Raw genomic sequence first — 27150 nt, 5'->3', positions numbered from 1 at the left:
TGACTGCACCAGCAGAATAGTGAGTGCAGCTCTGGGGTATAATACAGGAGGTAACTGAGGATCAGTAATGTAATGTATGTACACAGTGACTGCACCAGCAGAATAGTGAGTGCAGCTCTGGAGTACATAATACAGGATATAACTCAGGATCAGTAATGTATGTACACAGTGACTGCACCAGCAGAATAGTGAGTGCAGCTCTGGGGTATAATACAGGAGGTAACTGAGGATCAGTAATGTATGTACACAGTGACTGCACCAGCAGAATAGTGAGTGCAGCTCTGGAGTATAATACAGGAGGTAACTCAGGATCAGTAATGTACTGTATGTACACAGTGACTGCACCAGCAGAATAGTGAGTGCAGCTCTGGAGTATAATACAGGATGTAACTCAGGATCAGTAATGTAATGTATGTACACAGTGACTGCACCAGCAGAATAGTGAGTGCAGCTGTGGGGTATAATACAGGATGTAACTCAGGATCAGTACAGATCAGTAATGTATGTACACAGTGACTGCACCAGCAGAATAGTGAGTGCTGCTCTGGAGTATAATACAGGAGGTAACTCGGGATCAGTACAGGATCAGTAATGTATGTACACAGTGACTTCTTATGTAGCTTATTTCTATATGTAAACTGTAATTCTCCTTTACTAACCCCTGAACTTGGATTTTTCAGCAAGGCAGGTGATGAACACTTGCTACCTGTCTGTGCACGTCTCTGTGTAATGAGCGCGTCCCATGTCCAGACTAATGAGAATCTCTACCAATAACACCAGTAGATGTGTTTTGATTGATCATGATTATGCATTTTGTCATATTAATAATGTTGATTGCTCTGATAATTGATAACTGATTTTTCGCCTTCTTTGTATTAGTTCAGTCACTCACTTTCTAGCCTTGTTCTATTTCCAGGTCTTCTTGCTCTCCTCCTCCTGCTGTGCTGCTGTGTGAGATGGCCATCTTTTCTGAGCCCGCTTCGCTGCCATCTCGTCTTAGTGTCCGAATTTATGAGACAAGAGATGTGACTACTTTCTGTCTCCTAGGAAAAACAAACCAGTCTGATTTTTCCTCCCCACCCCTGCTGTCTCCTCTACTGACTCACTCTGATTTTTTTTTTTCCAACTTCTTTGGCTGCCTGGGAAGGCCGGTGCTAAGTTACTGGAAACAAAAAAGCCAAAAAAAAAAAAAAAAAAGTGCCTTTGTTATTACGTTGCCATTGAGAATGATGTTGGGGGTAATAAAAGGCTTCTGTTTAATGCATGTTGGTGCAAAGGCAGCATGTTCCATAACTCAATGTAACCAGCAACGTCCTCCTGGGCTTGTCGTGGCCATCTGAAGCGGCTCTCCATCGTAGGAAACAGGTTTTTTTCTTACTTAAATGCATGTATTTGTGGCTTGGAATTAGTTTTGTAATTGGGCTTCATTACCATTTTTGCACAGTTTGGCCTTCAGTAATCTTTCTGTTGCACAGTCGGTCGCTGGCTACAGAATGGGTCAATTGAGAATCTGTCAGTGAGCTCCAATGGGAGAGATTGTCTTTTATCTTCTCTCCTGAACTCTTCAGCTGACCACAAACCACATCAATAGTTAATGTGCTGGGAAACTGCTTGTAAAAGCTGAATAGTGCAGTATTTTGTACTGAAACTGAACTGGAAAAATGATTTTTAAACCCAAATGCATGCATTTAAAGAGAAGTGGTCTCAAAAAATGGAGATTAATGCTTTCTAAAAATTCCTGAGCCCCCCTGATTCTACTGCTCTTTTATTATTTTACTCTGCATAGCTCCATTGCAAAGATATTGACATTTGTTGCTTTTGAAGCACAGTATGTGAGATCTCTGCTTGTAGTGCAACGGATCAATTTTTCATGGTCTTTTTTTTTTTTTGGGAGGTGTCGTGCTTTCATCTGTCCTCCCAGACGCAGCAAATCATTGCAGCATCTGAGACTGCTAGGCGAGCTTCCAAGCTGTGATTCCCAGAGTATGGGAGGATGAAATTACACCACCCCCACCTCCACAAAAAAAAAACTCTGAAGAAATGCCCAGTTGCACTACAAACAGAGATTTCACATGCTACGCTCCAAAAACAATAAATGTGAGTATCTCTGCAATGGAGCGATGCAGAACAAAATGGAAGAGAGGAGCAGAATAGCTGTGTTTTTTGAGCGGTTTGGTGGGATTTTATATATAAAAATATGTCTAATATTGTTACCTCGGTCGATCTGATATGGATGCCATTAATTAGAATAATGCCTGTGTAATTCTCAGATGTCGCAGCACCATGAAAATGCAGTTTCGTCTCTCTAAGCATGATCTGCAAAATAGGCAGGAGAGTAACGCTGGAAAGATGCAGTGTTTTCACATTGCTGCGTCTGCAATGCTGAGACATTATGGTACCCTTACATCTTGGCTAAATGGTCGTTCAGACGACAGTTGTCCAACGGCTACCTCTCTCGACCTCTTAAAACATAGAAGAACTGAAGGATCGGGCGTTAAAAATTCAACAAGCCAACCCAATTCTTCTTTCCTCCAACAAGATCGATCAGGGGAGATTTGGAAATCCCAGCCTTACAAACCGGGAAGGGTTTAACCCCTCTCCTCCAAAAATAAAAATGAGGTAGTCGCCATGAGTGAAAGTCTGGCCGTCTGAGTTCGAGCTTAATTGACCCATCCAGACAAAAATTGGCTTTGGGCAACTTTTATCTAATGCATTTTGGCCACTATAGTGCGTTTTCCTTATCATGTTAGTCCAAGCAGTTATATAGTTGTAATTAATCAATTATTCTGTTGACATTCCGAAATTGGTCATTTACGGTAGTAGTAGAGTGAGTAAAATGACAAGACCCTGGTCAAGGAGGCAGATCAGAAGCCTTACAAATGGCCTCCTACCTGTCGCAATCTCCAGTTTTTTTTTCTTTTGATTAGCCGGCCTGGCCCGATATGTATGTCATGTAGTCACCAAGGCTGTGGAGTCGGTAAGCCAAGCTTCCGACTCCAACTCCTCAATTTCCATGACAGACTCCGACTCCACCAAAATGACCCCGACTACAGCCCTGGTAGTGACAATGACGCTGTGCCAGGCCGACTAATCAAGAGAGGAGCCAGTAATGACAGCATGTTCTCAGGGCCCTGCGAATAGATCTGCTCATCTCGTTAGTCGTCTCTAGTTGGCCAGTAATGTAGTGAAGATGACATCGTTTTTATCCCTTTTATAATCTTGTGTAATGTGAATAATCACATCTGGTGTGCAGTGAGTTATGGAACGTGTAACCATTCGTGAACTAGTCGGCGTTATGGTTACTTATGTTTTGTCAAGTTTGTTCAAATGAAATCAGAAGGAAAAGACAAAAGTGATCTATAGATCTCACAAGGAATAACGAAGCTTTAACGCTGGGTCAGTTCAGCCGCTAAAAAGGACGGTGCTCATCGGTTTGTCCGTCCAAGTTAGGTGAATGTCCCCCAGCTTCTTGCAGGACTCTGTGACTGATGCTGGATTTCGGCATTTCCAATTTGTTGCTTTTTCATGAGGATCTAGGCCAGTCAGGGGGAATAAGGTAGCCAGAGTTTTACTATAAATTTCAGGAAATGGTTACAGGAGTGGGACTGCCGATTTGCCGTGCAGGTGGTCCAACTTCATTACTCGGAATCCCATTAAATAAAAATGTAGCTCTCTCCATGACGTTGATCCATGCCCAGGTTGTGCGACAGCCTGATCTGTGTTTTTGTAAGGCCCGGCACTATCCCGCAGAGAATTCACCAATTGTTTAACAAGAGGCTCCAGAGTCGTGGAGGAGACGGGGGATTTAACAGCTTAGAACTGTGCAAGATCAAAACGTTTGCAGGGAACAGACGGTTTATTAAAGGAACCTTGTGATCTCGTTAACAGGGGGCCAATAACCTCCTCTTCCAGGAGTGTGAGGGACGGCTGATCACAACACGGCCTAGTCATGTTCACCTAAAGACTTGGCACCGAACAACTCAAGTCACACACATCTTAACATTATTATTATTCCATTTTGGGGGCTAATTAAACAGAAAGGAACCTTAGGACATTTTCACCTCCTTCTTGAATTATTTTTTTCCTAAATCCTTAATGAAAAGCACATGTTGTCCCCCTGACCTCAGATCACATTGTGGGAAGTTGGAGCACTTTTGTCTTTTTTTCGTTCTGTATGGAGATGTATATGAGCATTGCCGGTTGTCACATGCAATCTATACACGTGGTGGAGGCGGCTATTTTGTGGGTGGAGGTAGAAATATTTAAAAAAAAAAATGCAGCCAATTGCTTAATACTAATAGTGTGAGGTCTTGCCTCTTTCATCAAGTTATTAATAATTCTATTTATCAATTTCTCGGTTATATCTATTTCTGAAAAAGCTGCGTCACCTTCAGCGTGGCTGTCAGTTATGTTAAGCTTTATTAAAAGATGGCTGACAGTTGTTATTGCAAAATTGGTTCTCATCCAGCTTTTCCAGTGACATATGTAGTGGCTGAGGAGAAGGAAAAATTTTTGGCAACTTGATTGAAAAAGGAAAACTTAAAATGAAGGAAGCTGACTCGATGGTTGCATCCATTGTGCGAAGGTGACACTCATAAGCCACACCATCTGTTTTACGGATCTCTGTATATCCATGTATAAAGCCATTGTTGATTTGAATATTATTAAAACAAGTCCTTTATAGAAAGAGGTGGAGGATAATCGCTAATACAGTTGTTTCATAAATGCAAGCAACGACCAGCTATGAACGGTTTACGTTTGCCCATCCAAAAGCAATTCTGTACATGATGGAAGATGAATGGTCCTCCGTCCTAAAACGACTGCTGGTGTAGACCAGGGCGCTGGATCCAGGTGCGGCCTCCATGTTTGCTCCTTCATTACCCATCTACATCCAGACTTCCTGGCAGCCCAGTCCAGATGATGGCACGCAGTGTGTCTGATCTGTCAGATATAGCTCAGCCGATGAGGTTGGCGTTGCTTACGTTTAACTTGTTCCCTTTAACCGAGTAGTTATCAGTTTATATATTTTCATATTTTTTGCTTATATTGTATATATTTTTTAGAATCTCCCGTTTCCCCCTCCGCCCTTTCTTGTTTCTCTCAGGCGATCTCTGGTCATTGAGAAGTTTGAAGCTTTGGACATTGAGAAGGCAGAACACATGGAGACCAGCTGTTCCGCCGTCCCCAGCAGCGAGGCCCGGCAGGGCCGCAGTGAGAAACGCACCTTTCCAAGGAAAAGGGTGGGAAACATTCAAATGATCGTCGGCTTTGATGTAAATGCGTGTTTTCTGCAGTATATCGACCTGAGTAATCAGATGAGAGCCTATGCACAGAATGATCCATTACCGATCACGGAGAGCACGGTCGACCTTTGTAAACGGGCTATTAAATGGCCGCTGTTCGGCCACCACCTATCCTCACTCTTTAACTACTTTGTGTAGATGAAATACACCATGCATGAGGTGACTTTTGCTTGACATTTTCATATTCCAGTTTTTGCTTTGACTTATCCATCTCGTCTGTTTTTAAAGAGTACAGTGCTAGAAAAATAAATCACTGTGTAGTTGTAATTGATCTGTTTTTTTATTTCCCCCTCTCCTTGTATCCCACTTTTTAATAGGACGAGACAGGGGGAACTTCTATTCCCGATGTGTCCGCTTGCCCTATGTCACCATACCGAAGGGCCAAGTCCCTGGACCGCCGATCCACAGAGTCCTCAATGACGGTAATTGTAGACAGACTTGAGTGTCTCCACCAAAACCCCGCATAAATATCATCTTATAGTTCCTGTCCTGCTTTACGTTTGACCACAGCTGTTCTCCATCTGTCACATGGACTTCTAGTGTTGTCATCTGACGGAGTACATGGTGGAATCGGGCTCTTTGTTCCACAAGTGTTTTTCTTAATGTAAAGATATTTTAGGCACGTCTCGCTTGTACCACCAAACCCAATCCTTGCAAATAACTGGCAAGCTGCTCGTGAAGGCGCCCATCAAAACGTCTGTGCAGTTCAGCCCTGTTGCTATTTAATTTGAGAACCTAATTCAGACCTGAACCTCGCTGGGGGTTGTTTCTTGGTGAAAATAACCCTTTGACAATTTGGCTGCCCCCCTCATATCATCTTATCCTTAATGTATTTTAGTATCCTTGGGAATGGAGGGTTATTCTGGGGTCCCAGTCACATGATTGCCTTATATATATGAGGGAGAGTTGATACTTCAGCGGCTGAGTACATGAGTGGACTGTAATCATGAAACTTGTAGGGAGAGAGCCGGTTTGTAGACGACAGTATTCTCTGGAGACCCCCAGCATGGGCAGCCATAGTGTGCCACCTAGATCATTACTGTAATCCATCTCCTTATCAATGGATGGGTGAAGCCTTTTGGTCTATGGAATTTTTACATCTGGTAATTTCCATGTTGTCTCTTTTTGCAGCCTGATCTTCTGAACTTCAAGAAGGGTTGGCTAACCAAGCAGTATCAGGATGGGCAGGTGAGTTTTTACATGGTCTTGGCTGGTGAAGTCATACTGGGTCTGTGCAATGAAAATATGCCATAGCCTGACACGTGGCAGCATTGGACTCTGCAATGGGGGACTGTAAGGGCCTGCGTACACTCAGAACAGGCGGTAACCTATGACTTTTCTCCATAAGGAGGGATATCTTACAGTGCCCCCTATGGGTAACACTATAGGTTTTGGAGGAGAGCTAATTTTCATACGTTTCCCCATTGCCTGACAGACAAGCTATACCAGCTGGATCTCCATAAGCAGAACCCTTACTAATTTAAAGGGAACCGGTCATCAGGATGCTATGCCCCCCAACTAGTGACCTTTGTATACAATCTTTGAGGCTGATTGTACACCTCCGTTTTTGGAGCGGGGCGTTGCACTTGCAGCTCTTCTGCCCCATTTCCTCCTGCCCGCTGTGTCTGACAGGTGACGCTTCAGTTTCAGTGACCATCCTCTCCTGGCTGAGATCTCTAGAAAGCGCTGTTGGTTCCAGGGGTTCTAGTGGTTTCCCTAGTCTTTAAGGCTTGTTTTGGCACTCTGGAATCAGACATGACTGATCCTTCTCCCCCAGACACATTAGGATATCGGTGTGTTCAGCCGATGCGAAGAGCAGCAGTGGACCTAGTAAAGGGGCTTTGTGTCAATAAATATTCAGGGCTTGATTCTGTGTGGCTGGAAGCTTTCGCTGGTAATTTATATCTGTATTTGCCCTCTGGCATGTGTTGGCTGTAGGTGGTCAGTAGCCCACCGTCACTTGCACAGATGTGGTTTTTCTCTACCCGCTGCAGCCGGTGCCCAGCATGGTAATAACCTGGAACGGCTGCCTGTGTTTGGGTGGTACTTTCTCGGGAGTACTAGTGAGGTTCTGCCAGCGTGCTGCTCCGGGCTGCGGTTGTGATGCCATCTACAAGCTATGCAGACTGTGAGTTTACAAGCAGAGGCAGTAGGGGAAGTGTACTTGCATCATGACCTTATTACGGCAGCCAGCTGGGGCCCTCTGGGACGCCAGGTTACTGGGAGGGATCCGGTTACAACATCTTGCTGCCTCTGAGAGATGGATTTCACATTTGCTAGGAGCACAAACAACGCTCTATTTTGGTGGATATCCTTCTTCCGCCGCTTCCTCCCTTTCATTCAGTCCTTACTGCTTCATTGTCTATTAAATTAAATCCTCATGTGCATGTCGGCCGAGGGGATTCTCTGCATTGTGTTGTGAAAGGTTAAACAATTTGCAACTTTATTGGCTCCTTTTATTTATTTTTTTCCTGAGGGCAGTAAAACATCCCCAAATTTGTTTTTAGACCTATATTCCCTTTATGGTGCATGTAGTCTGGAGTCACCTATGAGTAGTTTCATCCCATTTTCCATTAGTTTGTGATCCACAATGTCCCAGATTGGTTCTAGTCCAGCTGAAATGGACCTTGCCTTTACAGAATGTGATACTATAAAATCCAAGCACATCTTCTGTATTTCAGTGGAAGAAGCACTGGTTTGTACTGACTGACCAGAACCTGAGATACTACCGAGACTCTGTGGCAGAAGAGGTGAGGAAAACCCCAGCGTCTGCTCTTGTTAATGGTGCTCCTGTTCAGCTACTCGGTGTCTCAACGTTTTTTTTTTTTTTTTTTTTTCCCTCTCAGGCTGCTGACTTGGATGGGGAAATTGACCTGTCCACCTGTTACGATGTTACAGAATACCCAGTCCAGAGAAATTACGGGTTCCAGATTCACGTAAGACGTTATTTATGGCCTCATTGGTTTTCTGTGATTCATCATAAGTGTTAAATATAGGCAATGTTTTCCAGATGTGAGGTCTTATGGAGGGTTAAAATCTTGCTTTGTTGAGTTCTTGTTAAAATCAGTAGAAATAGGTCGACGTAGGTTATACAAGTGATCCTCTGCCGAATTCTGCATGTGTTCATTTTTGTAGGAGATTGATACTTCTGTGATAATGCCTCCTTTAGGTTATGTGCACACGATGCGGATTTGCTGCAGATCCGCAGCGGATTTTTCCGCGCACAAACTCTGCAGATCCGCACTGTGATGTACAGTACAATGTTATTCAATGGGGGGGGGGGGAAAAGCTGTGCAGATGGTGCGGAAAAATCAGTGCGGAAATGCTGCGGATTTCAAAAAAGTGCATGTCGCTACTTTTGTGCGGATCTGCAGCGTTTCTGCACCCCTCCATGTTAAAATTCCGCAGTGGCAAAAAACGTGGTAAATCCATGGCTGCGGATTCTGCCAGGAGATGTGGATTTTGTGCAGAAAATTCTGCACCTTTTTTCCTACGTGTGCACGTAGCCTTAGTGTCAGAAACTGGGCGTACAAATGTCAGTGCAAAGCAAGCAATGTAGGCTGTATCCTCATTGTAGAAAGTTATCTTCTGTCAACAGGGTGGTGCAAACTTTTGGCTTAGTGTGAGTCTGACCACTGATCCGGATAACGAGGCCCTGATTAGAATGGTGTGTTGCCACTGCTATATTCCTTCATAATTTATGGGACTTTCTAATATATATAAAAAATTTAAAAAAAAGCTCAGAGAAGTGCTCGGCGATCTTTGGCAGTCCCATAGAGAATTAATTGAGTAGCATGCATGTTCTCAGAATGTACGAGGACATGAGTGTTCGTACCCTATCGGCAAGACAATAACTTTTTTGAACCTTTCTAAGGGTATGGGCACACGATCAGGAATTTGCAGCGCTCTGGACGCATCACGTGTCCTCTGCGTTCAATAGCCGGCAGCTCTTGTGTTCATTGAACAGTGCGGATTCATCGCGTCCACTACATTGTACGGGAGAAATTTATCTTGCAGAGGCTCGTGTCTCCGCAAGATAAATAGACATGCTGCGGTCTGGAAAGGCGCGCCGCATGTCCGTCTCCTCGGGTGAGCCGTGGGCATCTCTGAGCATAGTGGGCATGGGGTTTCTTGAAATCCCATCCACTATGCTGTAACATCTGGATGCTGCAGATGTACGCAGCGACCAGCCCGCAGCGTTTACTGATCGTGTGTACCTACCCTAACACTAATTGTCACAGAGATCGAAGATCAAATGTGGCATAATGTATCATTTTCCAAAACTTTGGAATAAATTATCGTCCATTGCGTAGCTGAATTTTATTTTTATTTTTTTTAGGTGGAGGGGGGTTTGAGTTATAGTTGGTCATAACCACAAGTTGTATTTTTTTTAATTTTAGACAAAGGAAGGAGAATTCACGCTGTCTGCAATGACCTCAGGCATCCGGCGAAACTGGATACAGACCATCATGAAACATGTGCGACCCAACACTGCCCCTGATGTCACCAGGTGAGTCGGCCTGTAAGACAATGCAAATCCAATCACGTTAATTACACTTCTAATCTACCAGCTAAATAGACCTCGGGATCATCGACTCTCACTTTTTTTTTTTTTCTCTAAGTGAACCTTTCATTTCCCAACTTTTCTCCTGTCCTTTCCCTTCTTCCTTTTCACATTTCGCCATCTCTTTAATTTCCATGCAAACCCAAGGAAAAGCTTCTCTCTGAAACTGTCTGTGCTGAAGCCAAGGTTGGAAAGCTGTGTTCTCTCCTGTATAAACGTCTTGTGGTTTGTATTCGTTGTGCTTCACTGCATGCTACGCTTCTCACGGCCCAGGGTTTTCTTCAAGTAGGTTCTTCTAGTGATTTGCACGCAGAGGAGACTGCCGTATGTGGCATTTTCTGCCTTTTTTATGATTTGTTCCCCCCCCTGCTATGCTCAAAAATGTTGAGCTGCCAGAATGGTTGCCTCTACTATGCGAAGAAAATGGATATAATTTTAGGAGATCCGATTACATGAGTTTTACACAGCGAAATAATGCACAGAAACAGGTATATCGCTTGTTGCTTGATGTCACCACATCCTGGCATGGCATTAATGATCGGCCTGCTCTGCCACACTCATGCACCACAAATACCAGCATTAGAGGCTCTTTAGTTCTCATATCTAGGGAATTCGTCCGTTTTTCCAGGTATGCATGACGTGTGCTTTTTTTTATTTTTACCCTGTCTTCCAATCTAATAAAAATCTTCTTTTTGGCATGGATGATATGGACTGCCACATCAAGCCTATATAATCTGTGGGGTTACCATTGGATGTGTTTTATTACACTTTACAGCTTCAATTAAGTATCTGTTGCCTTCCCAAAGATGAGACAGATTTGGTGAAAAGGTTACTTGGATGTTCTTGACCTTGCAGCCAATCCAGAAATCAATAACCACAATTATTTTGAGAATAATTCCGTAAAAAAAAAAAAAACTACTTTGGTCAGCTTCTCAGATACCGCCGTTAATAGCACATGGTATGGAAAAATTATGAAGGATATGTGGTATAAGAGCTTTATAAAAAAAAAAAAAAAAGTCAAGAAATACTATGAACCAAAAAAAAACTATTCCACAAAAGACATTATTTCTTACACCTCATAATATTAGTGTTGACAGTATCAAACTTCAGTGCCATGTGCATGCTCTAATGCCAAGTGTGCAATGATCCTTTTTCTCAAGAAAACTCCAAAGTAAAAGAAGGTGGCTCCAGCACCCAATAATGATCAGCTTGCTTTATTATGGCATCACAAATACAGAAACGTATCGACCCTTACTATTTGGCTCTTTGTTAGCTCACAAAGCTGTTGCGTCTGTCTGCTGAAAATTACGCTATTAAATATTTTTTTTTTATTCCTCAAAAAGGTAAAGTAGTGGGAATAAAACATGGAAATATTGCTGAATAAAAGGAATAGAAAGATAAATTAAAAGCTAATCAATAAATTTTAGATGTATGCAAAAATTGAGAGATGCAACTCTTTCTGTAAAAATGAAAAGTTATGTCTTTTGGGATGTGAGAATGATAAAAACAAAATGTCTCAAAATAGGTGGCTTTAAGGAAAAAGCTAAGTGGCTTCTCAGAGTAGTTAATGAAATAATATATGGAATGAAGTGATAGTTCCAGCTCCTTAAAATTCAAAGTCTTTATTTTCCAAGTTAAAACTTCATGATCATCAAAGAATCATGTACATCACTAAGATCTGTATCTGATTTGATCACCTGGTATTAATTGCAAAGTCTGCAAATCAGCTGTGTAATAGCAGATGGAACACCTTATAAGAACTAGAAGGTAGATGTAGGATTAAGCTGTGATAAAGATGTTAGTTGATCGAAAAGCGTTGCTTATACCGTTCTTTTTCGCTGCCTTTGCATCCATGATGTACAAGGATTCTTTGATGACCATGAAGTTTTAACTTGGAAAATAAAGACTTTAAATTTTAAGGAGCTGGAACTATCACTTCATTCCATATATTGTATCCACTGCACGTCTGGTCAGGACGAGTTCCGCGCACCTGTGGTATCGGTGAGCTGGCAGAGGCTTAGCCTCCCTTTTTTTTTCTTGTTTTACTATATAGTTAATGAAATACTTACAAGCATAATTTGATGTAATCCCATATAGTAGCTGAAGGATGTGGAGACGGCTGTCTAGTGACCCCAGGAGAAATGCATAAATAAATGGTTTGCAGAACTTGCCTCATTTGCCGTTTTTGCACATTTCACATATCTGGGGCCCTCTGTTTCTTCTTATCATCATGTCCTCTTGTAACTTTTTTTTCTCCTATGCCTCATTGGGGGACACAGGACCATGGGTGTTATGCTGCTGCCACTAGGAGGACACTAAGTAATACAGAAAGAATAGCTCCTGCCCTGCAGTATACACCCTCCTGCTGGCTCCAAGTGAACCAGTTCTTGCTTAGTGTGTGTAGGAGGCACTTGCTTTCAGACCCCACCGTTTTTATTTGTATTCTATTTTTCCCTTAACGGAGGGATTGGGGGCAACAGATCCTTTCTAGGTTCCGATCTCCCCCGAACCATCAACAGGCAAGAACGCGGAGCATCCCTCCCCGTACCCTTTCCTGCACCGTTGGATGCCAGCCCTGAGCTCACTTTACGGGCAACGGTTCCTTCGCGTTCCGATCTCCCCCCTCTATAGCAGGCGACCACATGGAGTAGCGCTCCATCTACCTCTCCTGGATAGGGTTGAGCGACTTTTACTTTTTTAGGGTCGAGTCAGGTTTCGCGAAACTCGACTGTCTCTAAAGTCGAGTCGAGTGAAATCGGCCGATTATGGCAAAAAGTCGGGGATCGACCGAAACACGAAACCCAATGCAAAGTCAATGGGATTTTTTTTTTTTCTCCCTCTCCCTCTCCCCCTCCCTCCCTTCTTTCCTCCGTCCCTGAACAGAAAAGCTGGTGTTACACATTTCAAATCGCTACAGCGCACAAGCGACAAGATGACGATAGGCGTCCACGCCCCTAAGACCTATGTCATCACTCTGCCCACGCTCCTTCATTGGATGAAAAATGGCGCCAAGCGCGTCATACGAAACGCGACTTTGGCGCGAAAGTCGCGTACCGCATGGCCGACCCCACACAGGGATCGGGTCGGGTTTCATGAAACCCGACTTTGCCAAAAGTCTGCGACTTTTGAAAATGAATGATCCGTTTCGCTCAACCCTACTCCTGGAGCCAGGTGCATAGCCAGATATATATGGCTTCCGTGCAGCCCCCCTCTGCATCACCACTGATCTAGCGGATGATGGAAGGCGGCAGAAGCTCTCCACCCCCTCCCCTGACTATGGCGACGGTGGATTGTGCATCGGCCCACCTCATCTACCATGAGTACACCTGCGGGGCCGAGGCGCTGGGAGGTCCTGGTCACTAAGATAAGGGAGGTCCGCATATATCTTAAAGCCCAGGTGCGTGGGGCAAAAGGGGCAAAAATAACGGCCGCGGCGCGCCAGGCCGCAACCGCAAGCTTATAATTTAGCCCACGGCTTTTCTCTCGTCTAGGCTGGAACGTTGGCTCCACCCACCGGCGGTTACAGCCGCCCACTCTCTCTGGCGCTTCTCGTTCTGTGAGAAGCGCCCTCTCTTCCTGATCTCGGCTGCCATCTTTGGACACCCACAGGGCTAGTGCTGCTCCAGTGTTCTGAATCACAGCTTCAGGGATTAGTGATTTTGGTGGACATATTGCGGACCTCCCCCGGGGACTCAAGACACAGGACCTTGGTAAGCTGCAGAAACATAGCTTAACCCTTCCCCTTCTAGTAAGAGCTCTCCTCAAGGCTACACTATGTCTCAATTAAAGCCTAACAAAAAGTCTGGGAAAACCCACACTGTGTTTTTTGCTGCTTGTACCTCTTGTAAGGTATCTCGGCCCCGGGGTCACAATACTGCGTTATGCTCAGCTTGTGAACTGGTGACTGCTCAGGAACCACCTGTTACTGATACCGAACCCTGTGAGCCTAGTGCCCTTGAGTGGGCTACCTCCTTTACCTGGTCTATGGCATCCCTGGTCAAAGCTTTACTCGTTCCGAGACCCTTCCTCTAACCAGGGCACTCTTACGGACAACGCTTTCGATGATCAGAACCCCTTGTACACTAGGGGTCGTACCTTACCAAGGAGCTCTCGCTCTTCCAGGAAAAGGACTCATGCCTTGTCCCCAGACCATCACCGGGAATCGGATTCTGAGACGTTTTTCTCGCTCCCCCTCCATTGGGGCTAGTAGAGAACCTGGCTCAGAGGACGATTCTGACACGTCCCTAGATCAGGAATTTCAACACGATCAGGAGACTCTCGACTCTCTCGCTGAGTCAGTAAACAAAGCCCTGAAGCTAGATGAGGAACCTTTATCTAAAACGGATCATGCTGTCCTTTAAGAGGACCAAGCTCAGAGTGTTCGCCAATCATCCCGAGTTTAAGGAAATCGTTGAATCTCATAGGATCCGTACAGATAAACGCTTCACACTGCAAAAGCCCATGGAGTCAAATATCCCTTTGCTCCTGATCTAAGAAAAGATTGGTTACAGTCTCCTCCGGTAGATCCTCCGGTATCGCGTCTAGCCACTAAATCTATTTTATCCTCTTCAGAGGGCGCCTCGATTAAAAACCCCACCGATCGTCAGATCGACAATATGGCTCGTTCAGCTTTTGAAGCCCCAGCAGCTGCACTCTTTCCATCTTTTGCCGCTACGTGGGTGGCTAAGGCTATGACCCATTGGGCTGAGGTCTTGTTTTCAGCTGTTCCCTGGATCCGCTGACTGCGCTTCTCAAGCAGCAGCAAACGCCATCACCATTCGAGGTCCTTATGGCTCAGGGACTGGCGTGCGGATTCTGCTTCCAAAAAGTCATTGACTTCTTTACCATATCAGAGCGGTCACCTTTTTGGTGAAAAACTCGATCAATTTCCGACGCCACTGGAGGAAAGAGTAAATTTGTCCCACAACAGAGGCCCTTTCGGAACCAGCAACAGCAGGCTCTGTCCCGATTTTCCCCCCCATTCGAACTCAAATTGGTCCTCTACTTCCACATCTTCCGGACCCGGCCGGACACAATGTAGGGATAGAGGTCTCCAAACCTCTTACAAACCTTCCCCTTCATGGAGAGGCAGGCCTAGGCAGTCAGGATCCAAGGGGTCCAGACCGGGCAGATCTCCCACACAGACTCCCTGTGGTATCCGGAGGACACACTCAAAGTAGGTGGCCGCCTGCTTTCCTTCAGCGACACGTAGCTCTCGGTCGTTCACGATGAATGGGTCTGCGACCTAGTGTCCTCCGGATACAAGATAGAATTCTCCTCTTTTCCACCAAATCGCTTTTTCCTGTCTTCTCCTCCCAGGGCAAAGGCTTCAGAGTTCTTCCAGGCCATAAGCTCTCTAAAAGAAGATGGGGTTATTATCCCGGTCCCTCAAAGCAAAAGGTTTCAAGGTTTTTATTCAAACCTGTTTATTGTTCCAAAGAAGGGCGGGCCCATACTGGACCTAAAACTGCTGAACAAGTTCTTCAGGGTACGACGGTTCTGAATGGAATCGCTTCGTTCTGTCATCGCCTCCATGGAATAAGGCGAGTTCCTGGCATCTATAGACATCCAGGACGCGTACCTCCACATTCCAATTTTCCCTTCTCACCAGAGGTTCCTTCGCTTCGTAGTTCAGGATTGGCCACGCCGGGCATGGTACGCGAAACTAGTTCAACTAGTCGCCGATGTTCCCTGGCGATTACCGAATCGCGCAGACCTGCTATCACAGGGCCCCATTTTCCATCAGAACTCCAAGGCCCTGTGTTTGACGGCATGGCCGTTGAGTCCTGGGTCCTAACCCAGGCAGGTTTCTCTCCGGAAGTCAGCTCTACCATGATCCACGCTAGAAAGCCTACGTCTATGCGCATTTATCATCGCACTTGGAAATCCTTCTTTTCCTGGTGCAACGACCGGGTACGTTCTCCTCTTGAATATTCCATTCCTTCCATGCTCGAATTTTTCCAAACTGGTTTGGACTTAGGTCTCGCCCTTAGTTCTCTCAAGGGGCAGACTTCAGCCCTGTCCGTTCTGTTCCAACGCAGGATTACCAACAGATTACAGTGAAGACGTTCATTCAGGGAGTCTCCCATAGGGTGCCACCCTATCAGATGCCGTTGGAACCATGGGACCTTAATCTGGTCCTCGGAGTCTTGCAAGAAGCTCCTTTTGAACCTCTACAGGAGGTTTCCATGTCCTTTCTTTCATGCAAGGTTGCCTTCCTGGTTGCGGTCACGTCCATTAGACGAGTCTCGGAGCTGGTGTCTGTCTTGTCAAGTTCCATTCCTGAATTTTCATCAAGATAAGGTGGTTTTGAGAACATCCCCATCCTTTTTGCCAATAGTTGTCTCATCCTTTCATCTCAATTCAGGAGATTGTCTTACCGTCTCGCTGTCCAGCACCAGTACATCGCATCGAGAAAGCCCTCCACACACTGGATTTAGTGAGAGCTCTCAAGAGATACGTCTCGCGGACGGCGTCCTTCTGCAGGTCGGATGCCCGATTTGTGCTCCGGAAGGGCCAAGGAAGGGGTTCCCGCTTCCAAGGCGACAATAGCAAAATGGATTCGTTCAGCTATTCAGGAGTTCTACCGAGTCAGAGGTCATTCTGTCCCAGCAGGGATTAAGGCTCTTTCCACTCGGTCAGTGGGTGCCTCTTGGGCCATCCGGCACCAAGCTTCGGCAGCACAAGTTTGCAGAGCTGCGACCTGGTTCCGTCTGCATACGTTTACAAAACCTTAATACATTCATTCTCAGGCCTCGGCAGATGCGACCATCGGCAGACGAATTTTGCAGGCGGCTATGCCGCATCTGTAACCTGTAGGTACAAGGAGCAATTACAGTTGATTGTTCTCCTCCCAGGGACTGCTTTAGGATGTCCCATGGTCCTGTGTCCCTGAATGAGGCGTAGGAGAAACAGGGATTTTTGTGTACTCACCGTAAAATCCTTTTCTCCGAGCCAATCATTGGGGGACATACGCACCCACCCTGTTAGCCTAACTGCTTTCGTTTTTTGGGTTGGCTTGGTTTTGACATAGTTCATCCTGGTTAGATGTTAAGCTCCTACTGCTTTACCGAACTGGTTCACTTGGAGCCAGCAGGAGGGTGTATACTGCAGGGGAGGAGCTATTCTTTCTGTGTTGCTTACTGTCCTCCTAGTGGCAGCAGCATAACACCCATGGTCCTGTGTCCCCCAATGATTGGCTCGGAGAAAAGGATTTTACGGCGAGTACACAAAAATCCCTGTTTCTTTTTTCTAAAGTTCTTTTCTCCTGGATTCCTGTCCTTTTTTCTGTACTTCTCTTCCAATGTAAAATATAAATTTATGACAATGGATACTTGGAAACGTTTACCACCTGCTAACTCCTACCCTGCACTGTCCTGACTTTTGAGGTCTCCTCAGTTGAATGTTTCTTTTTTTTCTTGCAAGATGTTTGACCCTTTTAACCTAATGTGTGTTTTTTTTTATCTACAGTTCTTTGCCTGAGGAGAAAAGCAAAACTGCATCTTCGTTTGTCACCAGTTCCATTCAAAGCGAAAAGCCGGATTCGGAGTACGCAGAAGCAGACGGAGAACATAAGAGGAGCCGGGCACGTGAGAGAAGAAGAGAAGGACGCTCCAAAACCTTTGACTGGGCAGAGTTCCGACCAATTCAACAAGCACTGGCTCAAGAGCGGGCTCAAGCGGGAGTGGTCACAAAGTCGATTTCTTGCTATGACACCGATTCCAAGAATGATATAGGGGAGCTGGAAAAGGAGCGAACGAGGCGGAGAGAAGAGCGCAAGAAAAGGTTTGAGAGTTCAGACTCTGTGGAGGAGTCTACAGGTGAAGAATCATCACAAATGGAAGTAGACAAAGGACCAGCATGTTCAGATTCCATTGACATTAGGCCAAATGTTCAAGTTGAAATTGAGCAGCGCTGGCAACAAGTAGAAACCACTCCACTAAGGGAAGAAAAACAAATACCCATTGCGCCACCTCCCATATCCAATGCTTCCCCCAAACGCACCGCCGAAGACATCACAGTCCTTTTGGAAAAGCAGGTAAAAGCAAGGTTATCATCAGTAACAATAAGGCTCTGCTAAGTTTTCTCTCTAGATCTGTAAAGGATCAAGAGCTTCCCGCAAAACCAGTGTCAACTTTTCTTTTTTTTCCCACCTCTGGTCCAGCTGGAGCAGAGTCAGAAGGAAGTGTCGGATCTCCTGGCTGAAAACCTAGTACTGCAACAGCGATTAAAGGAAGCCTTGGAGAAACAGCATAATGCCAGAGATGGATACGTGTTACAGGTACCAATAGTGCCCCTAAATATTGTGCTAAACCTGTCCATTGCCAGACGGGACACCTCAGTGGCAGTGGAGAGGTTTGTGTGTAGTGTAATAGCGTTAGGTAAAGCTCTGCATGCTCCTCTCATATACTTTCCTCTAGTCTTCAGCTTGTTTCTTCCTTTTTATGTATTATAAAACAAAAAAAAATCTATATTCCTTATAGTCTTTCAGATCTATGTTGTTTAGTACCAACAAGCTGAACACCATTACTTCTACAGACTGTAATTTCTTTTAATCTTGGTGTCTAGAAGTAGTGTTTTAGTGCATGTAGAAGAGCTGGAGGATTCACAAGCATCTCTCCGCTGTTTATTTTCTGCATTTCAACAACCTGAAATCTAAAGTCATCTTGAGCTCCTCGGGGCCTTCTCACTAACACCTCTTGGTGGCTTGTACTGCATGCTGTCATGTTATAAAGCATGATGTACATCTAATATTTCACTGAGTGTCACATCTGTGGGCTTTTCCTACCAGCGTTTTAAAAGTTCAGCAGTTGAGGCGAAGTTCTCCGGCTTTTGGCTGTGCTTCTCTGTCCCTGTATTTATGTACATCTGCATGCCTTGTAGTAACCTTCTATTATTTGCTCTCTGTGAAAATCAAGAATTTTTTTTTTTTTACCTTCCTACATCTGATTTTAATTCGCTTCTACTTTAATGTTTTAAGGTAGCACTTTCAAGAGTAATACTAATGCTTGCTATTAAAAAAAATAAATCAAGCCTTATTTACCGTATCTTTTTTTTTTTTACTGTGCATGTTATAGGAGGACATTCATTTCCTCTTAGCTTCATGTGATTTTTGCTGAGAAAAACAATTGTTTTTTATTCTGGAAAACAATATTGATCAATGAGCCGATCTTCTCGCTCTGCTACCAACTCCCTTCTCCCGATCTTTTCCCTCTCTGCCTTGTTCCCACCCTCCACTAGATTCATTTTACTTTATCTTCACCTTCCCCATTAGAATTTTTTTTTTTTTGCATACTTTTTTTTTGTTTTTATGTTCATCATCCATATTTCCAGCCAATCTGAACCAGCCCGAAACTATAAAAAAAAATGCCTCTAACTGCAAACTATAGGTAACTGCAAAAAAAAAAAAAAAAAAAGAGGCAAGGAATTTTTATTATGGTCGTATTCTGACCAGAGGTGTGACACTCAGCCTTGTCAAATGAGAGTGTTACTAATATCCATGTTTAATTAATTTCTTTAAGACTGAATTGGCAGATCCGTCTTCGGACGCCTGGCAGAGACTCCATAAAGTCAATGAGGACCTTCAGAATGAGCTGGAGGCGCAGCATAAGCGTCAGGAGATGCTCAACCATCAGCTGCAGACTATCAAACACAGTTACGGAGAAGCCAAGGATACCATCCGTCATCACGAGGCTGAGATTATGAATCTTCAAGCCCGACTTAGCAGTGCATCAGCTGAGCTTTCCATTAAAGAGCAAGCACTGACTAAGCTGAAAGGAGACCTAAAGCTTGAAAAGAAAAAGGCTTATGAAATGCTAGAAGAATGGAAAAATAGTGAAGTGGCGCTAAGTTCCCAGCTAAAAGTCTGCCAGCAGAAGCTGAAAGAAGTAGAGTCCTTGCTTTTGGAGAAAAGGCAGGAAATTCGAGAGCTGGAAATGCAACAGGCGCTGCAGAAGGACTACCAAAAAGAAGCCCAAAGGTTGCAAGACAAGCTTGCAATCCTTCAGGCTCAGCTGGATGCAAGCGAACAAGCTCAAATATTAACAGAAGAGAGACTTCAGATGAATTACGAACAGTTGCTAGAAAGCTATGAGAAGGAGAAGCAACTGTTGATCCATAATTTAAAAGAAACGGAAGCCCGTCTTGTAGACTATGAAGATAAACTGCAAGAGAAAGATCAAGTCATGGAAATTTTGCAGAAGGAGAAGCTCAATGATAGTGCAGAAGTTAGCGTATTAGTACACCACCTGGAAGAACAGCTTGTGGGGAGGGACGCTGCTATTCAGAGATTGAAAGAATGCATTACTGAGCTGGAGTTAGAACGAGACCAGCTTAAAACGACATGTCAAGAAATGGTCCAGCAGATTGCAGGTTCCGACTCTGACATTTCCAGTTTACAAAACAGAATTCAGGTTCAAGAAATAGAATATGACCAGTTACGGAGCTCACTGGAGAAATCAACAGATGATATTCTGAAGGTGCAAGAGGCTCTCAGAGCTAAAGAGGAAGAATTAAAAAATGTCTATGATGCTCACAGTAGGCTTATGGGAAAAAAGGATCAGGATATTAATGAAGCACTTATTAAGATGGCAGCTCTGGGAAGCAGTCTAGAGGATACAGAAATAAAACTGAAAGCCAAAGAAGAGGCTTTGAAAAGTTTGGGTGGGTTATGTTTGGACTCGAAAGCAAAAGAAATCGAATCTGTGTACCTTCAGTTAGAAACTGCAAAACGTAGAATTTCAGAGATGGAACGGTGTCTGCAGGCAGAAGGTGGCGATGTATTTGGTGAAGTGTTACACAGAGATGATCTCATGGTGGAAGTTGGCCATGACGTGCCACTAGACACTAGGGACAGAAATGCTTCACTGGCAGAAAAAGAACAAGACACTGGATTGAAAAGACAGAGGATACGGTTTTCCAGTATTCAGTGTCAAAGATATGCTCCTCTTGATTGCACAGAGAAAACGTGGACTTGTAGTCCCCCGTCTGACATAAACCAAGAAGGGAACATCTTGCCTGAAATGACTGTCCCAGATCAGTCTTCTGGAGCAAATGACTTGGACAGTTGTCTGTCCATTATCCATTCTCTCGAAAGTAAGCTCTATATAACGGAGGAAAATCTGAAAGATCTGACCCTAAAGCTGGAAAATGAAAAGACCAATCATCAAGAGACCCTTATGGCTCTGCACAGTCAGTGGGCAAACGCTGAGGCTAGTCTTAAGGAACAGCTCCAAGCTAGTATAAGTCAGGTCAAAGCTATGACGTTCCAGATGGAAGAGATGCAAAAAGAGAAACTAGGTTGCCCCTCAGATATGACCAAAAGAGAAATTGTATGTTGTTTAGATGCATGTTGCAACCTCCATAGAGAAATACATGAGGTAGAAGAATCACACCTAACATCCTATTCGTTCTCCAGCATTAAGCATGGTCTGTCAGGCATAATTAAATCATTACAAAAAGCTATCAGTGATTCATCAGCTCATCAAAATCTGGATAAGGGTTACCAAGCAGAATCTAGATCGCAATCTCCTCTAGATCCCATCCATAGACTATCACAAAAAATAAACTTCCAGGCTCAGTTAATGTATAGAATGGTTGAGTCTTTGAGAAAATCAACTTCTGAAACTTTTCTACAGGTTCATGAAGGTGAACAAAAGGGAGATCCCTCTACAGATTATCTGGTAGAAATGTTTGCCCGGAAAATCAAGCTAGAGAGAGATTTCTGGGACAGGATTGATCAGATTGGAATAGCCATTGTGGGGGATGAAGGGGTAGTAGCTTCTAAAGCATCTGAATTGAGTCTAAATGCAGGTTCTGATGTTCTCCAAACTTTGACAGACAATACTTTACTCAAAGCAGAGCTTTACTTGGCCATTCGCAAGTCAAAGGCTCTGGAAGCTGATCTTAAGGTAGCAGAAGCTGCTCTAGAAGGAATATCTGTGGAGGACATGAGTGCAAACCTATCTGGGTGTCAGAAGATGGGACACCACCACCTCATTGACTGTGAACAGTACAGTTCGGAGAACACCAGCACAGCATGTTTAGAAGAACTTTCTAATCATTTAAAGGAAAATGCAGATGAACTAAAGAGAATCTCATGTGCCCTAATGTCCATGTCGCCTGATGAATGTCAGGGATCTGTTGGATCCCTATTACAAACACACCAACAGATCTGCAGCGTTCAGTTTAGCAGTTCTCCCTCACTACTTGTACGAGATGCTGTCGTGCAGGCACAACTGTGCTATGTTGCTTGTAAAACACGGCTTGAATATCAGAGAGAGTTGAGGAGGAGCATGAATGCTCTGAGCCACAATCACTCTGAAGCTTTGACCAAGTTGCATCAAGACTACCAGGAGATGCTACAACAGAAGCAACGTGAACTTTCAGAAGTGATAGAAAGCGAGAGAATTGCGGCTGCTGCTGTAACCAGTCAGGTTGAAGATACGGAAAGATTTCTCGGAGAAGCAGAAGAAAAATTCAAAGAAACCATGTCGAAGCTTGATAGAGAATACAAGAGTGAGATGCAGACCATGATGGAACGCTGGATGGAACGGGAGAATACTTTGAAATCGCAGCATCTACAGGTTAATACTAAACTTCAAGCTTCAGAACGAGAAAGGATAGAAGCGGAGAGGTTTCATAAGGAGAAAATCGAGAATTTAGAGAATCAGTTTCAAGAGCAGATTCAGGAACTCCAAATCATTCATAGAAATGAAATGAAAACGCTGGAGGATCGCTATACCCAAAGTATCCAACAGCTGCAGGATACACTGGACAGCTATCAAAGGGAACCTCCGTACACACCGTCACCAGTGGACTCGACGACTCGCAGTATTGCTTCTGATCAAGAAACGCCTGTTGATGTGGACTCCATGAATCTTCTGAAAGGTCGAATTCTAGAACTGGAAGCCCAGATAAACATTTTGAAAGTGGAACTTGAGCAGAGACATCCAGAAGACTATATGTCCTCCATAAAGGAGAAATACCAGGCAGATTTTGAGAACTTGAAGGTCCTGTTATTACATTACTAAGTCTTATTTTACTGTCCGCTCATTACTGTGTCTAACTCCCGAAGTAATAGGGGTGACTTGTGATGCCCAGGCCTAGACCAATACTTCTGTGACTTTCATATCCTAATTTGTTAGTCAGCTTCTTGTTTTCAGGAAATAGTATAAATCTTCTCCATTGAATGTGGCTTAGTTTTATATATTGTCCCGTTTTTTGTTTTTCCTTATTTGTAATATTTTCGGTATCATCTTTTGACAGCGAGACTATCTCCTTCCCCATTATCGTTATGACCTCATAGACAACCCCTAATGACTGTGTATTATCAGTTTTATTATTACTGTAGATGTTAAACCCGTCATACACATGAGATGGCTCTCAGCTGAGCAATGGTTCGGCCATCGGCCTCCTCTGCCAGTTCTCCCATACACAAGCGCGCTCGTGAGCATTCCTGTTTCCTGAAGCCGCCATCATGAGACATGTCTAGTCATAGCTTATCTGTGGGAGAGAATACGTTCAGCTTGAAATCAGAGATGCCTTATCGATATTTCCCCTGAAAATACATTTTTTTCAGACCTCCCATGCACAAAGACTTAGCCAACCGTCAGTATAAATGATGCCTGTGGGGATCGACATCCACATCAATAGAAATGGATATCGGTCCGATCCATTGGCAAATGTGGTCACGGCCACCTAGATGTGTAGGTGTCAAAACTTCATGGACACTACGACACTAAACCACGAAGCAAAATAGTCAGGAGAATTTGAAATATTGTCTTGTTAGATTAAGAACTAGAACCACTCTCTAAATTTAGTATCTTGGCAATTAATATGGATTTGTGACTGTTTTCTTCTGAGGACATTGCTTAACAATGGATGAAGTCATGCAGAGGATATAGTGTGGTCCTTTATTCCCCAAAATAGTTATTATAAAGATAGGCAGTAACTCGTATATTGTAGAAGTCCAACCTCTGGGGCCCTCACCGATAATGAGAAACTGGCACTGAAATGCCACAGCTCCATTCATTCTTTATAGGACTGCCGGAGGTAGCAGAGTGTAGAATATTTTGGATAGGTAATACGTTTAAGGGTATGTGCACACGTTGTGGATTTTGCTGCGGATCCGCAGCAGTTTCCCATGAGTTTACAGTACAATGTAAACCTATGGGAAATAAAAAAAAAAACACTGTGCCCATGCTGCGGAAAAAAATGTGTGGAAACGCAGCGTTTTATTTTTCGCAACATGTCAATTCTTTGTGCGGAATCCGCAGCGCTTTTACATCTACTCCAATAGAAAACTGCAGATGTAAATCTGCAGCGGAATCCGCAATAGAAAACGCGATAAATCCGCAGTAAAAAAACGCAGCGGGTTTTCCCTGCGGATTTATCAAATCCGCTGGAAAAATCCGCAGTGGACCATTCTACGTGTGCACATACCCTTAATGTTGTCAATAACCCTCTAAAGGAGTTGTAGAGAAATATGGCTGCTGCCTTCTGTAAACAGTGCCACAGCTAACATTGCTCTTCCCACCATGAACCGTCCTCCCAGAACCTGTGGCACTTTGTAGCGGTGTTATGAATGCTGTATGGACCTGCTATGTTACTATGTGGTAGTATTATAATGTTCTTCATTTCTAACTCTTCTCTCTACTATACAGTGGTGTGTTTTTCAACCCTGCTCAACCAAATACTAAGAAACCAGAAAAGAAATTGCATACACCTGTTTATTATAGTAGCAGAAAGTTCACTTCACCAGGAGGATATAAAGATAGGATATTGTACTAGACATGTCGGTGGTCTTTTTTTTATTATTTTTTTTTGTTAGATCTTTTATCTTGCTTCTTTATTTATTTTTTTTTTTTTTATACAACCTAAATTTATTTTTTTATTTTTTTCGTGAAATGGCTATGGCGATTTTTTTTTTCTTTTTTTTTAAGATCATTGCCTCTTCATGCAGTCCTCCAGAAAATAGTGTTAGCCCTTTAACAGATTCTCATGTTGAATAAGCTTTCTTTTAAGCTTGATTAGCCTTTTTTTTATATCCTTTATCTGACTGCACCATCGAGTTAATGCAACATCAATGGCTCTAAGGTTTTATGAATACCAGGAACCGTAAAAGCCTGATTTAACGATACCCTGCTCATTCTCACATCCATTAGTCTGAACCCAGGAGCCTTTCCCGGGTTGGGTTTATCAGATCACCCCTTTTGTTCTGCAGTAGAAGTTCTTTCCTTCCCCTAATTAACTGGACAAATCTGAGACTTTGATGAAATCTCCTTGTCCACGAATGAAATTCCCAAAACCCTGAACTTTCTTGTTTCCCACCTAATTTTCTTTTTAAATATCAGACGTGCTAAGGTGACCATACACATTAGATAGAAGTAGGTTGATGGTTGAACATTCATGAAGCTGCCCTACACCGTTTTATCCAAAACAATTCTTCAGCAACAATTCTATTTAAAATGTTTTGATGACTCTTTAAAATTGCGATAATTAGTCCACCTTTCCTTTAAACGCTAACTTCCTTTCTAGCGGTTGACTTCTCAATCAATAAATCTTTGTTCTTTTTCTTTTGACAAACAAATCGGACTATTTTAATCATTTTTAGACTAATGGGTATGGCCACCTTCAAGCCAGCCATAGATGGAAGTCTGCCGTAATAATTTGGGAGGGTTTTCAGAAACTATCAGGCAAAGTTTTTCACGCAAGTTGTTTTTTTTTTTATCTTATTACCCTAAATTAAAACTTTTGAAGGTGATCGTTTATCATGTCAGATTCCATAGTTTTGACAGCCTTTTATATACACACCTGTTGGCCAATTATATTATTCATGAACAGGCAGACTTTCCTGTAATGTCTGTGGACGTCTTTATGGCTGTTTCAGTCACCATTTTGCCAAATTTTTAGAGTCCATCATTGGTCAATCCATTCATATCAACACGGTCTTCACTCTTCTGCTCTGATTTCCTTAGCAACTCAAGACGTAGCATTTTTTTTTAAAAGGTTTCTCCATTTACAGGCGACATGTGAACGAGGCTTTACTGCAATGGAGGAAACCCATCAAAAGAAGCTTGAGGACCTTCAGAGACAACATCATAGAGAGCTGGAGAAGTTGCGGGAAGAGAAGGACCGTCTCTTAGCAGAAGAGACTGCGGCTACCATATCGGGTACATGACCATGATACTCTGTACTAGTCTAGGTTGCTTTCTGACTACTTCACCGAGCGTCTCTTCGTTCAGCTAGCTTTGCCTTCCCGTTAAAATGTTCCTCCTTACAGCCATTGAAGCAATGAAAAATGCACACCGCGAGGAAATTGATAGAGAGCGGGAGAAATCCTATAGATCTCAAGTCAGTAGCATCAATGCGGATGTGGAGTCACTGCGGAGGCAGTATCTGTAAGTTGTCTCCCTCTAAAATGGTTGAGTGCTTTCCTCCTGACCAATACTGTCTACTATATACTCTGTCCTGACACTTTATGTATGACACCTCTGAAATATGAATGTGGTCGTGTGCTAGCAGGCAGTATTGTTGCAGGCTCCCATTAAGGTTCATATGGTCCTTCTTGCAGGGAAGAGTTGCAGTCTGTGCAGCGGGAGTTGGAAGTCCTCTCCGAACAATATTCTCAGAAGTGTCTCGAGAATGCCCACCTTGCTCAGGCTCTGGAGGCCGAACGCCAAGCTCTACGCCAGTGTCAGAGGGAGAACCAAGAGCTTAATGCACACAACCAGGTGACGGTCATAATGTAGCTGCCTCTTTATTCTTCGAGCCTCACAACTGTGCTCTGCGTCCTGGTTTACACACATTTGTCTTTGTTGTGTTTTTAGGAGTTGAACAATCGTCTGGCCACTGAGATAACGCGGCTTCGAAATCTGGTAACTGGAGATGGAGGGGATGTATCGCCTCTCACCCAGGGGAAGGATGTTTACGAGTTGGAGGTAAAACCATTTTTTACCGATTTTTTTTCTTTCAGCGTTGAAAACTCCTCCGTTTACACAGGATAATAGTAACCATAAACAAGCGCTGATCACATCCCGGTTACACTGAACCAGGAACCATGATTTTTATTTTGGCATCAGCTGAAGAACATTCGACAATCGGAAAATGTTCACATGGGACCGGTGTCTGTGAATCAGCATTTTTATACACATGCCTTCAACAATTATCGAACCAAGAATTTTTTTTTTTTTCAAATAATTGTTTATAATCTTCTTTTTGGAAATCAGATTATAGCTTCCATCTTCTCAGTTTATTAGCTTTGCTAGGGCCTGACTTGGTTAC

At 43.7% G+C, this 27150-nt stretch overlaps 1 protein-coding gene across 10 annotated transcripts in view; it reads left to right on the top strand.

Annotated features, from left to right (window-relative positions):
• The window catches only part of MPRIP (myosin phosphatase Rho interacting protein), a 78835-nt gene that overhangs the window by 43969 nt on the left and 7716 nt on the right, over positions 1-27150 (top strand). For 6 of the 10 annotated variants that reach the window (XM_069734711.1, XM_069734712.1, XM_069734713.1 and 3 more), the window contains exons 8-19: positions 5105-5240; positions 5621-5725; positions 6435-6491; positions 7985-8053; positions 8150-8239; positions 9704-9813; positions 17338-17905; positions 18032-18148; positions 25892-26039; positions 26150-26267; positions 26441-26600; positions 26697-26807. In XM_069734711.1, coding sequence (XP_069590812.1) covers positions 5105-5240; positions 5621-5725; positions 6435-6491; positions 7985-8053; positions 8150-8239; positions 9704-9813; positions 17338-17905; positions 18032-18148; positions 25892-26039; positions 26150-26267; positions 26441-26600; positions 26697-26807 — 1789 coding nt within the window. Of the gene's footprint in view, positions 1-5104; positions 5241-5620; positions 5726-6434; positions 6492-7984; positions 8054-8149; positions 8240-9703; positions 9814-17337; positions 17906-18031; positions 18149-19183; positions 22878-25891; positions 26040-26149; positions 26268-26440; positions 26601-26696; positions 26808-27150 lie in introns of those variants that run through there. The other 4 variants (XM_069734704.1, XM_069734705.1, XM_069734707.1 and 1 more) reach the window with 1 other exon arrangement.

The sequence above is a fragment of the Ranitomeya imitator genome, chromosome 7, assembly GCF_032444005.1.
Source record: "Ranitomeya imitator isolate aRanImi1 chromosome 7, aRanImi1.pri, whole genome shotgun sequence".
In the NCBI taxonomy this organism is placed as follows: domain Eukaryota; kingdom Metazoa; phylum Chordata; class Amphibia; order Anura; family Dendrobatidae; genus Ranitomeya; species Ranitomeya imitator.
Note: the sequence above shows the minus strand (reverse complement) of the source record. Positions and strands in the feature narration are given on the sequence as shown.